This window comes from Nerophis ophidion, linkage group LG05, assembly GCF_033978795.1.
Source record: "Nerophis ophidion isolate RoL-2023_Sa linkage group LG05, RoL_Noph_v1.0, whole genome shotgun sequence".
NCBI lineage: Eukaryota > Metazoa > Chordata > Actinopteri > Syngnathiformes > Syngnathidae > Nerophis > Nerophis ophidion.
Window position 1 is genome coordinate 45,962,278 of NC_084615.1, and position 15,833 is coordinate 45,978,110.

At 42.8% G+C, this 15,833-nt stretch overlaps 1 protein-coding gene across 6 annotated transcripts in view; it reads right to left on the bottom strand.

The window, feature by feature from the left end:
• Positions 1 to 15,833, bottom strand: part of LOC133553186 (MAM domain-containing glycosylphosphatidylinositol anchor protein 2-like) — a 557,311-nt gene that overhangs the window by 185,699 nt on the left and 355,779 nt on the right. For 3 of the 6 annotated variants that reach the window (XM_061901107.1, XM_061901106.1, XM_061901110.1), the window contains exon 9: positions 12,651 to 12,971. The exons of 1 other annotated variant lie outside the window; for it this stretch is intronic. In XM_061901107.1, the coding sequence (XP_061757091.1) occupies positions 12,651 to 12,971 (321 nt within the window). The remainder of the gene's footprint in view (positions 1 to 12,650; positions 12,972 to 15,833) is intronic. 2 more of the 6 variants (XM_061901109.1, XM_061901108.1) reach the window with 1 other exon arrangement.

Sequence of the window (15,833 nt, forward strand, 5' to 3'; positions counted from 1 at the left end):
ACTGATGTCTGTAAGCACCTTCCGTTGAGAGGGCAATCAGGTTTCTTGCGACAGTTACATTCATTATTGGTTTCAGAGTCGTTTAGTCTGGGGGTAGGCAGTCCTTTTGCAATTGCTTTGTTGTGGACATACCAGAACATAACTCTTTACTGGACAAAAGCATCACCAAATCATACAAAAAAGCGCAACCCAACACTTTACAGAACATCCACCTGGAAAACAAGCGGATCGCAACCGAACTGAATATTGAGGACAGGGTGGACGCCAAAGCCAACAAAGAAGCCTTCATCACATTGAAGGACCACAAACCCAACTTCGCAAATAACCCAACATGCCGACTAATAAACCCAACTAAATCCGAAATAGGAAAAATCAGCAAAATAATCCTGGACAGAATCAACGCAAAAATCAAGGACAAAACACCACTCAACCAATGGAGAAATACAGCAGCAGTAATCAAATGGTTTAACAACATCCAAGACAAACAACAATACAACTTTATCTCCTTCGACATCGAATAATTTTACCCTTCCATCACGCAAGACCTACTGACCCAAGCACTAAACTTCGCCTCGGACTACGACTCAATCACGGGCAACGAAAGAAACATCATCATCCACGCAAAGAACTCCATACTCATCCACAACAGTACACCATGGCAAAAAAAGAACAATTCAACGTTTGACGTTACTATGGGGAGTTTTGACGGAGCAGAAACGTGCGAACTCGTTGGGAGTTTCCTCCTCTCCCAGCTTGCTAGCCTCAACCTGAACCTTGGTATTTACCGTGATGACGGACTGGCAGTGTGCCGCGCCTCGCCAAGGAGCAGCGAGAACACCAAGAAGCGCATATGCCAAATCTTCAAAGAAAACGGCCTACGGATCACGATTGAAGCCAACAAGCAAACCGTCAACTTCCTCGACGTCACTTTCAACCTGAGAAATAACAGCTACCAACCATTCACGAAACCCAACACAACACTCCAATACGTGCACCATGACAGCAACCACCCACCCACCACCACCAAAAGAATACCTACCGGAATTAATAAAAGACTATCGATGCTGTCATCCAGCAAAGCTGAATTCGACCAAGCAACCCCCCCGTACCAGAAAGCACTTGATGAAAGCGGATACAACTTCACCCTCACCTATGAACCCACTCCAGGAAACCAACCAAAAAAGAGCAGAAAACGAAACAACATCATCTGGTACAATCCGCCATTCAGCAAAGACGTCTCAACCAACATCGGCCGCAAGTTCCTCGCTCTGATCGACAAACACTTCCCCAAAGGCAACACCCTAAGAAAAATATTCAACAAGAACAACATTAAATTGAGCTACAGCTGTATGAACAACATGCAACAAATCATTTCAAACCACAACAAAGCAATTGCAAAAGGACTGCCTACCCCCAGACTAAACGACTCTGAAACCAATAATGAATGTAACTGTCGCAAGAAACCTGATTGCCCTCTCAACGGAAGGTGCTTACAGACATCAGTCGTTTACCAAGCAAAGGTAATACGCAAGGACATTAACACATCCGACACGTACGTAGGATTAACCGAAGGAGCGTTCAAAACAAGATGGAATAATCACAACGCCTCCTTTAGAAACCAGACTTTGCAGAATTCTACAGAACTCAGCAAACACATTTGGAACCTCAAAGACAATAATGTTGAATATTCAATAACATGGCAAATTCTTGCATCCAGCACACCTTACAACAGTGGTAATAAAAGATGCAACCTATGCTTAAAAGAGAAACTGTTTATTATATATCATCCAGATTTATCATCCCTCAACAAGCGCAGTGAAATCATTTCAACATGCCGCCACAGAAGGAAACACCTCCTAGATAACACATGAGCCAATCACCACACCCTACGCCTGGCTGTACCCACCCACTCTGTGCTCTATATAAACCATTGTATGTGAATGCTTCCATTAAAATCTCCTGATGATTGAGGGAACCCCTCATGAAACAGATCTGTAGAGATGAAGTAGTCTTGTGATTTTTTTTCCCACACCTACATATATATACATATATATATATATACATATATATGCATATATGTATATATATATATTAAATATATATATATATATATATATATATATATATATATATATATATATATATATATATATATATATATATATATATATATATATATATATATATATATATATATATACATATACATACATACATTTATATATACAGTATATAATTTATATTTATTAATTTTGCCGTTTTTGTTGACATCTTGAAGGTGTTTTAATGAATATATTTGCATGTTTAACATATAGATTCCTATCTTTCATGAAGACAAGAATATAAGTTGGTGTATTACCTGATTCTGGTGACTTGCAATCAGGGGCGGTTCTAGGCATGCTTATATGACGGGGCAGTCAGAAATGTGAAGGGGGCATCATGTGTACACATCATGCTCCAGCACTTTTTTTCTGTGCTTATAGTAACGCTGCTTTCTTCATTGAAAGGGGTCTTTGGCTATGTGTCCAACCCCAACCTGGAGTAGTGGATTGCACTTTGTCAGGCCTCTACCTTCAGACCTGTCCAACTTGGGTGTCCCACCTGAAAACTAAGCTCCTGCTGGTATAGCTCTTACGGTCACTGAGGCACGCAACCCCCCTGACCACAATAAGGTGGCAATCCCTCAGGGGGGGAAACTGAAAAATAAAAACAAAAATAAATGAATAAAATAAAATAAAAGATCCTTCATCCAGATTTTATCAACCAACAACATAACATTTATTCTAACTGGATCGCGTAACTCTCAAATAAATTTTGACCCAAAGTAGGACTTCACACACTACAGTCAATATTTACAAAACTGAAAGGTAGTCGAATGAATAATGATAAAAAATAATCTCAAACTAATTTATAAAACAGAACAGATATACAGTAGAACATTTTTTTCTTTTATATATACATATTTTTTTGTATTTTTTTTTTTGGGTTGGCAACTTAACAGCTCAAAAACTCCTTTCTCTCCACTCTCTCATTTCTCTGTAGATTGAAACATTAAAGGTTGACTATGTAGAATTACAAGAAAAACAACAGAAAAAGAATTCCAGCAGTCGATTACCAGACCATTGCTAAGTAAAACGGGCCATTGCTAGGGACTCCGCTCTGAACAGAGGACAGCAAAGGAGGACTGCTAAGCAGGATATATACCTTATGTTTCATTTTTACCGTCATTAACAGCATCGTAAATTACTTGTAGCTTGTTACAGGGACAGTGGAGGCTCTCTGCCTTCCAAACCATTGCTGCTCAGAGCCTCCGCTGTCACTGCTCTCGTCAAGTTGTAAAAAAAAAAAAAAAAAAGGAACTCCGTAGCACCGAAAGTCCGCGACGATAAACGTGTTTATGACAGATAAGACTACACAAATACACCGATCCTAACAAGTATATGATAAATGTAGACAACTTTTCCTTTTCTTTTATTTTCATACTGCAACAGTGATTGGATGTTTACTGAGGGTGAGGGGTGTGTGCGGGTATGTGTCTGCTGCGCAGCCTGTGGAATGGTGAATACACGCACAGCGGAGGGAGGGATGAGAGGGAAGCCGACACTACTATATCGTGTGTGTCCCTTTTTCGGCGGATTTTTCCGCTAGTGCAGATAATTTTGTCAACTTCTAATGTAGTAATTTTGTGAGTTTATTAAAATTTGCTTTCTCAAATTTTGATGAGGGGGCAAGACATTTAATTAAAGGGGCTCTGCCCCCTCTTGCCCCTGCGTAGAGCCGGCCATGCTTGCAATGATTAGAATAAAACGTTCACGTTTTCAAATGGAGGAGAAAAAAAGTTCCTATTTTCTGTCTAATACCACATGAAAGTCGTTGGTTTTTGGCATCTTATTTGTCCAACTTCCATATTCGTTTTTATACACTTTACAAGAAATACATTGGCGGCAAACTCCGTGGCTTGCTAGCTTGTTTGCGCTGGCTTTTGGAGACTCTTATTTTGTTAGCGCAGGCGCGATGGAGCGGCACTTTTATTGTGAAGACAGGAACTGTGCGATCAGTCTTTAGGCTTATGACGGGAAGTACGGTTGAAATAAAAAGTGTCTTTTTTCCTTTACACTTTTGATTGATTGATTGAAACTTTTATTAGTAGATTGCACAGTACAGTACATAATCCGTACAATTGACCACTAAATGGTAACACCCCAATAAGTTTTTCAACTTGTATAAATCGGGTCATGTGACCGCCTGGCTCTGTTTGATTGGTCCAACGTCACCAGTGACTGCATGTGATTGGTGAAACGCAGGCATGCGTGGATTCTACTTTGAAGCTCTGTCATTAACCAAAACAAACATTAATAGATCGATTAAAAAAAGTAGCGAGAAGCAAGCTGAATGTAGATAAATGGAAAGGAGGAAAAGTAGCGTTTCTTCTCTATAAATATACTCAAGTAAAAGTAAAAGTATGTTGCATAAAAACTACTCGTAGAAGTACAATTTATCCCAAAAGTTACTCAAGTAGATGTAACGGAGTAAATGTAGCGCGTTACTACCCACCTCTGTATATATATGATATGTGTGTGTATAAATGATTTGTGTGTGTATGTATGAGATGTGTGTGTATAAATGATATGTGTGTGTATATATGATATGTGTGTGTATGTATGATATGTGTGTGTATAAATGATATGTGTGTGTATATATGTGTGTGTATGTATATGTATATATGAGGTAGATCACCTCGACTTGGTCATTTACTAAGTAATTGATAAACGTTGAAAAACTTATCGGGGTGTTACCATTTAGTGGTCAATTGTACGGAATATGTACTGTACTGTGCAATCTACTAATACAAGTTTTAATCAATCAATCAATCAATCAAATCAATGAATGACTACTGAGGCTATGGTGCTGTTAAGTTATTGTGGCTCAATGTGCCATTTTTTAAATCTTATTTTAATGTACTATTATTTAATATATATTATTGTTTTAGTTGCTTAAGAGATATTCCTGGCTCTGAATTTGCTCATTGCTATTTTTATGTTTTTGTGCATTATTTGTTGCCGTAATCAGGTTACTCATCAGTTACTCAGTACTTGAGTAGTTTTTTCACAACATACTTTTTATTTTTACTCAAGTAAATATTTGGGTGACTTCTCCTTACTTTTACTTGAGTAAGAAATCTCTAAAGTAACAGTACTCTTACTTGAGTACAATTTCTGGCTACTCTACCCACCTCTGCTGATAAGGTCTCAGGTTTAGGAGCTCCTGTGCCACCTGCTGCTTTGGCGTCCATTCAGCAGCCAGTTACTATGTTTAAACAAAATAATACTTCATGTAAATCAGATTTCTGTCACATTTGTGAGGCGTTGAAGGGAAAAGAACTGTGTGTGAAAAAGCCTGTGAGCTGGAGTTGTTATTTAGTCGTTTTCTTCGCTCTAATTACGGTGGCGCCCTGAGATAAATGTCCCACATGCTGTAATTTCACTCAGTTCCTACTGCTCCCCAAATAACCACGCTCCGTTATGGCGCTAACTGCAGATATTTTAATGTGCTGCTTACATTTACAAGATGGGCTTCAAGGAGAGGGGGAAGTCAATTCTACACTTTTGATTAGAAATTCATCTTTTCAGTGCTGGTGGCAAAATACTGTCTTAACAATGTAAATCTTTGTTTACTCTTTGTGTTGTCAGCGAAGCAAAGCAGCTGACCTTTAATATGCGCCGCCACAACTGTGCAATCATAATCAATTCAGCGGGAAAAACAAAAAAAACTAAAATTACATCCACACAGTCTTCTTCAAAGCTCGTCAAAATCTAATTAATTCTCTTAACCCGGCACTGAGGGGAATGCGCTAGCTGGAACGGAGCACCATAGCAAAAAACACAATGAAACTTCCATCATGTTGTTTTTCTGCAAAGAAGCAGTGTTAGTTGAATTATTGCGTATTAAAATCCTGGATGAGCTTCGAGCGTTTGCTGTTAAACATAGAACTGTCTGCTCTTTAAGGTGCATGGAATTTGGATAGCTAAGTTAAAAATTACTTTCATTTGAGTCCAAAATAAGATTTGGATGTTAAGATGGTTTTAAATACAGAGAATAGCGTATCTGCGGTTGCCATGGTGATGTAGGATGAGCTTCTTCAGTGGTCTGTTGACACTTCAGAGGGATACGGCATAAACCTTGTTGCTTTGAATGCATCATTCAATAGGAACAAAACAACAATGATGAGATCTTCTGTATTTATTTGCTTGTATAAGAGTAAGTGTTTTATCCAAGACAAGACTTAAGGCGGCTAGAAAATGGAGCACTGCAGCAAAGTGGACACTGTGGAGGGAAATACTGCGACGTTCCAGAGCTACGCCGCAGCTAGCTTTAGCATGGATGTTTATTTTAGTCATTTCTATCCGTGTATTAGTACTAAAAAAGTACCTATTAGTACCTACTTTGAGATAAGTAGCAATAAAGTTAGTGTACTTGTTTATAGTAGTATGTAATTGTGTTGTGCAATCTGTGACATCTGACTTTTCCACTGCATAATAGTAAGTAGGTACACCTGTAGCTAAAAATGTCATCCATCCATTATCTTCCGCTGATCCGAGGTCGGGTCGCGGGGGCAGAAGCTTAAGCAGAGAAATCCAGACCTCCCACTCCCCAGCTACTTTGTCCATCCCGAGGCCTTTCCAGGAAAACCGGGAGACAGAGTTTTCTTAAGTTAAAGTTAAAATACCAATGATTGTCACACACACTAGGTGTGGTGAAATTTGTCCTCTGCATTCGACCCATCCCCTTGATCACCCCCTGGGAAGTGATGGGAGCAATGGGCAGCATCGGTGCCGTGCCTGGGGATCCTTTATGGTGATTTAACGCCCAATTACAACCCTTGATGCTGAGTGCCAAGCAGGGAGACAATGGGTCCCATTTTTTTATAGTCTTTGGTATGACTCGGCCAAGGTTTGAACTCCTAACCTACCGATCTCAGGGAGGACACTCTAACCACTATGCCACTGAGTAGGTGGCCTAGTGGTTAACGTGTCCTCGGTCCTCCTCATGTCCTCCTACCGGTCTGACGTCCCCTAAACACCCCCCTGACCAGATGCCCGAACCACCTCATCTGGCCCCTCTCGATGTGGAGGAGCAAAGGCTTTACTTTGAGCTCCCTCCCAGATGACAGAGCTTCTCACTCTATTTGTAAGGGATATCACCTTCAGCCGGTGGAGGAAACTAATTTCAGCCGCTTGTCCCCGTGACCTTGTCCTTTCGGTCATTACCAAAAGCTCATTACCATAGGTGAGGATAGAAAAGTAGATCGACCAGTAAATTGAGAGCTTTGCCTTCCGGCTCAGCTTCCTCTTCACCATAACGGATCAATACAGCCTCCGCATTACTGAAGACACCGCAGCGATCCGCCTGTTGATCTCACAATGCACTCTTCCCTCACTTGTAAACACAACTCTGAGGTACTTGAACTCTCCTACTTACGGCAAGAGCTCTTCCCCAACACGGAGATGGCACTGAACTTTTTTAGGGTAAGAACCATGCACACGAACTTGGAGGTGCTGATTCTCATCCCAGTCGCTTAACACTCTGCTGCGAACAGTTCCAGTGCAAGCTGAAGATCCTAGCCAGATGAAGCCATCAGGGCTACATCATCTGCGAAAAGCAGAGACCTAATCCTGCAGTCATTAAACCGGATACCTGACTGTCCCTAGAAATGTTGTCCATAAAAGTTATGAAAGAATCGGTGACAAAGGGCAGCCCTGCCAGAGTCCAACCCTCACTGGAAACAGGTCCGACTTTCTGCCGGCAATGGTGACCAAGCTCTGACACTGATCATACAGAGAACAGACCGCCACAATCAATCAGTTATTTTTATATCTTTTTTTCCAAATAGTTCAAGAAAGACCACTACAAATGAGCAATATTTTGCACTGTTATACAATTTAATAAATCAGAAACTGATGACATAGTACTGTATTTTACTTGTTTATCTCTTTTCTTCAACCAAAAATGCTTTGCTCTGATTAGGGGGTACTTGAATTAAACAAATGTTCACAGAGGGTACATCACTGAAAAAAGGTTGAGAACCACTGCCTTAAAGAACTCCAGGCCAATCCCATTCACCCCCAGGCCCTTGAAGCTTTTCTTCAAAATACTACAAATAAAATAACAATGCAAATAACAATGCCTTGATAGCGCCTCGGCCACACCCTGTCGCCATTAGTAGATTGCCGCTCTGCAGGAAACACAGTAAGCTATAGCAATTGTTGTTATTTCTAGCCGTGTACCAGCACTAAAACAAAAAGTACCTGGTCATATGCATTTGTCAAAGGAGGGCTGTCAAATTATTATTGTTTGAATCAGACTAATCATATTTTAACATTTGGATTAATCATGATTAATCACAGGTGATTACTCGCTTGCATAAATACAATTTGCTTGAGAAAAGACCCCAATATTTGTACACAGACACAATCCTATTGTCAGAAAGTCATGCGGGAAAGTTGTTTACATTTTACTTGCATGCATGTAATTTTTTTTACTAAAACTTGGTAACAATTTTAGCTGAAGTTCTTTCAAGCTGTATTTTTGAGTGAAATTTGCTGCCAAGCACACCAGTCGGCTTCTCCTCACGCACGTTTCGCAATGTAGTATGCATTGATCTGGTTCTTGACCATTTAAAAGTTAAAGTAAGGTAAAAGAACTTGTGCGGTCAAAATAAATTGCCTGATTAATGCAAGCGTGTTCCTGATAATGCAATATATTTTTGGGATTAATCACATGAGTTAACATGTTATTTAAAAAAAAAGTTAATTTAAATTGTTTGTATTGCTGCCACAGTCACTCACAGCAGTTGGAGGGGCCCTACAGTCAATTAAAGCCACTTGTTTCTTACTGGTGCTTTAATAGCAGTACACTTCTTAGCACTTGCGTAGTCACATGCAGCAAAAAAGGCGGCGTGTAAAATGTATACATGAGTTGTTGACTACTACTACCATGAGGCGACGCCAAACGCATGCACGGCTTGCTTTCATTTTCCTCTCTGTCACCTCCATCACTCTTGCCTTTATACACTGCTTCTAAATGAGTGACGCTGCTCTGAATCCCTCGACATTCATCGTCGGAAATATTCCATTCAAATCTCCATAAATGAATAGCAAATGAATGCTGGTTGGAGAATAAATTAGCCACATGCTAATTGGCGGTGAGGAAATCAGAGGGTGGCGCCTATCAAGGAAAGAGGGAGCAGAGAGCGGTGCTCCTGGGAGGAGATGTGCTATGGTCGCTTTCAAAACTGAGCGGTTCACTTTGCTATGACAAATCCTCCAAAAGAACTGCACTCTAAATACAGTCAGGGCAAACTTTAACAATAATTTAGAGTGCATGAGAAGGTCTAATGGAAGATCTCCCGTCCAAAGGCAAAACCTAGTAAGTCACTTCTAGCTGATTTTGAGAAAACAAAGGAAAACCAATCTATCTTGATGCTGTCTTACAAAGATCTACACAGTCATCAAACATATAAATGTTTTCTTGAGCTTTCATTTTCTTGCCGATTGAGCCATGGATTGAATCTGCTCTCATGAACGTGTGCCCTTTCTCCAGATATTTTATCACAATCTCGGGTGGGCCCCATTCTGCGTTTGCACATTGGACAAGAGCCGTGTACAGCGTCCAGTTTTTATTTTAACCTCCACAGTTATCTGCCCAAAAGAGTATGCAAGGGGAAGAATCAAGAACAATACATTTAATGAAGGTGCTTGCAACGTCCTGGGCCAATCTTCCAAATATCCCCTCGTGCCATAATATCACATAATCAGGTTGACCGTCGGCCCCCATTTGTGCAAATGTCTCATTAAAGACAATAAGGCGACTGACAAAGAGGCTCCGATTGGTGCCTTGAGATACTAGGCTTTTGTGTTGTATCTACGCGGTTATGTGGTAGTTGCTAGGTCCTGTCATGCGTGTAACAGCTTACTTACGGAACAAATTACAATATCGCATACACTAATGTAAAGCATATCACCTTGGAACTCCAAAATTATTATCAGCTCAGTTTTGACCAAAATTGAGTTACTGGGTTTTGCCTTTGGACGGGAGAGATGTAGCTGTCTTAGACCACATGGTCGTGTTTGAAAAAGGCTGTTGCGACAACACAACCAATATTGTAACAGCAGGAAGGATTGTAACAGCATTCATTTTCCAATGAGTAGATAGTAAACAACAGTGCGTCAAGTGCCACTTGCATGACATTCACACAATTAGCTGACTTAAAAAAAAAAAATAAATAAATAAAGAATAAAAAAAAACATCAACGGGAGGTTATCCACAGCCACAGCTTTTAATGACAATGTTTTGGTGCTAATTTGCTTTAGTATTTTTCCACCATTTACGATATGCACTTTTTGTCTGTGGTACATTTACTGGGGGTGGGGCAGTACATCTAAGAAGGACAGTTCCAGACTGGAAAACCTGATCAGGCGGACCGGCTCTACAATCGGAATAAAACTAGACTCACTGGTGACGGTGGCAGAGAAGAGGACTGTGGACAAAATAGTGAGCATCCTGGATGATGCCAGTCACCCTCTGCATAGCGTTATCATTAGCCAGAGGAGCCTGTTCAGTGCTAGACTGCTTCATCCCAAGTGCAGGACTAATAGACTCAAAAACTCCTTTGTCCCACAAACCATCAGACTGTACAACTCCTCTCTGTGGGGCAGTGATAATAATAATAATAATAATAATAATAATAATAATGATAATAATAATAATAATAATAATAATAATAATAATACTGACACAAACTGAAAAAAAAAACAATGCAATTGACAGTGCAATGCATTTTCATAAAATGGTCACTACTGCCTAGTTTCTCTTGTTATATTCAAATTTTTACTGTTATATTTTTATTCTTATCGTTGCTTTTTATATTTATTCTTATTGCTATTTTATTTCCATTCATACCCCCAGTATTTACTTTTTACTTTTTAAATTTGATCTCAATTCTGTACACTGTTGCTGGAATATACATTTTCCTGAGGTAACTCTCCTGAAGGAATCAATAAAGTATTATCTATTTATCTAAATAGGGTGCAGCTGAAGACAGTCCACTGATTAGGTTCGGTCTACATCGGTTGTTGTTGCATCCTTTGTTTGTGGCCACAATCATTCATGAAGCTAAGCTCATGATGCCGTAAGTCGAATGTAAAAGTTAAAGTTAAAGTACCAATGATTGTCACACACACACTAGGTGTGGTGAAATTTGTCCTCTGCATTTGACCCATCCCCTTGATCATCCCCTGGGAAGTGAGGGGAGTAGTGGGCAGCAGCGGTGCCGCGCCCGGGAATCATTTATGGGGATTTAACCCCCAATTCCAACCCTTGATGCTGAGTGTCAAGCAGGGAGGCAATGGGTCCCATTTTTTTTTATAGTCTTTGGTATGATTCGGCCGGGGTTTGAACTCCCAACCTACCGATCTCAGGGCGGACACTCTAACCACTTGGCCACTGTCTTATGGACACCTTTGTAACTGGATATTTTGTAATACGTTACTGTATTGGAGACTTTGTGTGTTTAGGCAAAATGCAATTGTAATTATTTGATACTTGTTTATTCTGTCAAATGGGTTGATTTAGACTGCTATATTGTTCAATTAAGGACATTTATGTTGCGATCCGGGACTCGGATCTTCACATATTGTTTATTTTTCCATATTTGTTCTCATTCTCCGTTTGATCCGTTTATTTCACATTTAGTCCATCACCATGGTTACTTATTAGTTTCAGCTGCTACTCCCGGTTCCTGCACACCTGTTCTCTGTTAATCACCTTCCCTTTATAAGCCAGCCTCTTCTGTTTATTCTTTCTGGGACTCTAGTTTGCTCTCACGCAACAATACGTCTGTTTTGATCGTTTGCTTTCACGCAGTTTCTACTATTTTCGCGAGTTCTCCCACTACGCACCTTGTTATTAGCTCACATGCTAAATGTTTTATTTACTCCTTTTTGTTTGCCAACGTGCCAGTTTAATTTCCTATTTTGTATCTCTTAGTTCGCATACTAACGTCTTTGGTTTGCCTTTTGTTAGCTCCAGTGTTTTTGTTATAGCTCTCCTTCTGTTATTTAAAATAAATTGGTTATATCTTACCTTTGTTGTGTTCTTCATTTTGACGCATCCTCGAGGGAATCGAACCCGGCACCACAATGCCGAACAGGCTTAACAATTTACTGTATTACGTATGTCTTGCTTGTGTACTAGTTTGTGCTTTGCTGTGGTGTAGCTGCCAGGCTCCTTGTAGCCTAGAGCCCACCATGTTTATCTTTTGTAAATGTGCGTATCGAAGCATATATCAGAGATGTTACATGCAAGCTGGTATCATTTGATATTTGTGTTTTTTGCTAATATCGGATGGATCTCCTGTATTAATATGGAATCTTGACACCCCTATTAACAGGTTCGCAATAGCATAATAATTAAGGGGGGGGGGGGGGCGTGAACAAAATTCCTCTTCGCTAGGGTGGCATGAAAGAATATAGAGATGGGTTGCTTTAGCCTAGAAGGCGGAGCCATCAGGAGAAAATTGTATGGGTGTGAAAGGAATTGAAAAATCAGTGGACTGGAATAGCCTCACGTAATGACATCAGAGTTGCACTCACATTGCACGATGAGCTCCACCTCCGCCTCCCGGGGCTTGACATTGAATCCGTTGTACTGGCTGGTCTGGCAGCGGTACGAGCCAGTCATCTCCCGCGATACGTTGACGATCCGCAGCACACCATCGTACGTCTCCGTCTGCACGCTCCCGTCCGGCATGGGTGCCTCCTTGTCGGCCCGTGACCACAGGATGATGGGCTTGGGCTTTCCTGAAACAAGGCACTCCAGCTCCACGGTGTCCCCCTCACGGACCACCAAAGGGGACTTGCCCCTGGGGACTGTCAAGTTGGGGGGAACTAAGAAAGAGAAAAACAGAGGAGGGACTGATATGGGGCTCTAGAAAGTCAGCAGGCGGGGTAAAGGGTAGCGGTCGAATGGGTATGGCGGATGTCAGGTTTGCATGAGATCAACATTGACCCAAACGCATCGCGGCCGGTAGAGGATGAAACAAGCAAAACAAAAACACCTTTTTCATGAAGAAACACCACAAACAATACTAGCATAAAAAAGCTTCCTTTTAAAGCGTGTTAGTCTTGTTAGTAATCAGTTAGACTACATGGAAAAAATCTACTTTCTCCCAGTGTGTGCACAATCAAAACATAGCTTAGCATCAAATACGAGGAACAGCAAAGTAATGGCGATGAAACCACTATAAGACACCAATCTCTAACAATAGATGACTTTTCCACGCTCAAACACAGCAAACACCTCAGGTGTCTGCATGGAGCACTCTGCTTGGGTGCAACACTCTCCCCTGGCTTTGGCATCATTGGAAAAGACAAGCCTTGGCACGGTATGCTCGTTCATGCCAGTGGTACCTACAACCGGCAATCCCTACCGTGTTTGAACCATACCATGTTGGGTTTGATGGATGAGCGTGTACTGTATGCTCACACTTCTCTGACCTCAGCATGATTGGAAAAGTGGACTTGGCACACATGTTCATGCAAGTTGCACCAAAACAGGACAATCCAATCCAATCCAATCCAATCCACTTTATTTATATAGCACAGTTAAACAACAATAATGTTTCCAAAGTGCTGCACAGCCATGTTAAAAACAACATTAAAAACAATATTATACTCCACCAATGACTGAATAAAAACAATCCATCCATCCATCCATCATCTTCCGCTTATCCGAGGTCGGGTCACGGGGGCAGCAGCCTAAGCAGGGAAGCCCAGACTTCCCTATCTCCAGCCACTTCGTCTAGCTCTTCCCGGGGGATCCCGAGGCGTTCCCAGGCCAGCCGGGAGACATAGTCTTCCCAACGTGTCCTGGGTCTTCCCCGTGGCCTCCTACCAGCTGGACGTGCCCTAAACACATCCCTAGGGAGGCGTTCGGGTGGCATCCTGACCAGATGCCCGAACCACTTCATCTGGCTCCTCTCGATGTGGAGGAGCAGCGGCTTTACGTTGAGCTCCTCCCGGATGGCAGAGCTTCTCACCCTATCTCTAAGGGAGAGCCCCGCCACCCGGCGGAGGAAACTCATTTCGGCCGCTTGTACCCGTGATCTTATCCTTTCGGTCATGACCCAAAGCTCATGACCATAGGTGAGGATGGGAACGTAGATCGACTGGTAAATTGAGAGCTTTGCCTTCCGGCTCAGCTCCTTCTTCACCACAACGGATCGATACAACGTCCGCATTACTGAAGACGCCGCACCGATCCGCCTGTCGATCTCACGATCCACTCTTCCCCCACTCGTGAACAAGACTCTTAGGTACTTGAACTCCTCCACTTGGAGCAGGGTCTCCTCCCCAACCCGGAGATGGCACTCCACCCTTTTCCGAGCGAGAACCATGGACTCGGACTTGGAGGTGCTGATTCTCATTCCGGTCGCTTCACACTCGGCTGCGAACCGATCCAGTGAGAGCTGAAGATCCCGGCCAGATGAAGCCATCAGGACTACATCATCTGCAAAAAGCAGAACCCTAATCCTGTGACCACCAAACCGGAACCCCTCAACGCCTTGGCTGCGCCTAGAAATTCTGTCCATAAAAGTTATGAACAGAATCGGTGGCAAAGGACAGCCTTGGCGGAGTCCAACCCTCACTGGAAACGTGTCCGACTTACTGCCAGCAATGCGGACCAAGCTCTGACACTGATCATACAGGGAGCGGACTGCCACAATAAGACATTCCGATACCCCATACTCTCTGAGCACTCCCCACAGGACTTCCCGAGGGACACGGTCGAATGCCTTCTCCAAGTCCACAAAGCACATGTAGACTGGTTGGGCAAACTCCCATGCACCCTCAAGAACCCTGCCGAGAGTATAGAGCTGGTCCACAGTTCCACGACCAGGATGAAAACCACACTGTTCCTCCTGAATCCGAGGTTCGACTATCCGGCGAAGCCTCCTCTCCAGTAAACCTGAATAAACCTTACCGGGAAGGCTGAGGAGTGTGATCCCACGATAGTTGGAACACACCCTCCGGTCCCCCTTCTTAAAGAGAGGGACCACCACCCCGGTCTGCCAATCCAGAGGTACCGCCCCCGATGTCCACGCGATGCTGCAGAGTCTTGTCAACCAAGACAGCCCCACAGCATCCAGAGCCTTAAGGAACTCCGGGCGGATCTCATCCACCCCCGGGGCCTTGCCGCCGAGGAGCTTTTTAACTACCTCAGCGACCTCAGCCCCAGAAATAGGAGAGTCCACTACAGATTCCCCAGGCACCGCTTCCTCAAAGAGAGACGTGTTGGTGGGATTGAGGAGGTCTTCGAAGTATTCCCTCCACCGATCCACAACATCCGCAGTCGAAGTCAGCAGAACACCATCCGCACCATACACGGTGTTGATAGTGCACTGCTTCCCCTTCCTGAGGCGCCGTATGGTGGTCCAGAATCGCTTCGAAGCCGTCCGGAAGTCGTTTTCCATGGCTTCCCCGAACTCTTCCCATGTCCGAGTTTTTGCCTCCGCGACCGCTAAAGCTGCAAACCGCTTGGCCCGTCGGTACCCGTCCACTGCCTCCGGAGTCCTATGAGCCAAAAGAACCCGATAGGACTCCTTCTTCAGCTTGACGGCATCCCTCACTGCTGGTGTCCACCAACGGGTTCTGGGATTACCGCAACGACAGGCACCAACAACCTTGCGGCCACAGCTCCAATCAGCCGCCTCGACAATAGAGGTTCGGAACATGGTCCACTCGGACTCAATGTCCCGCACCTCCCTCGTGACATGT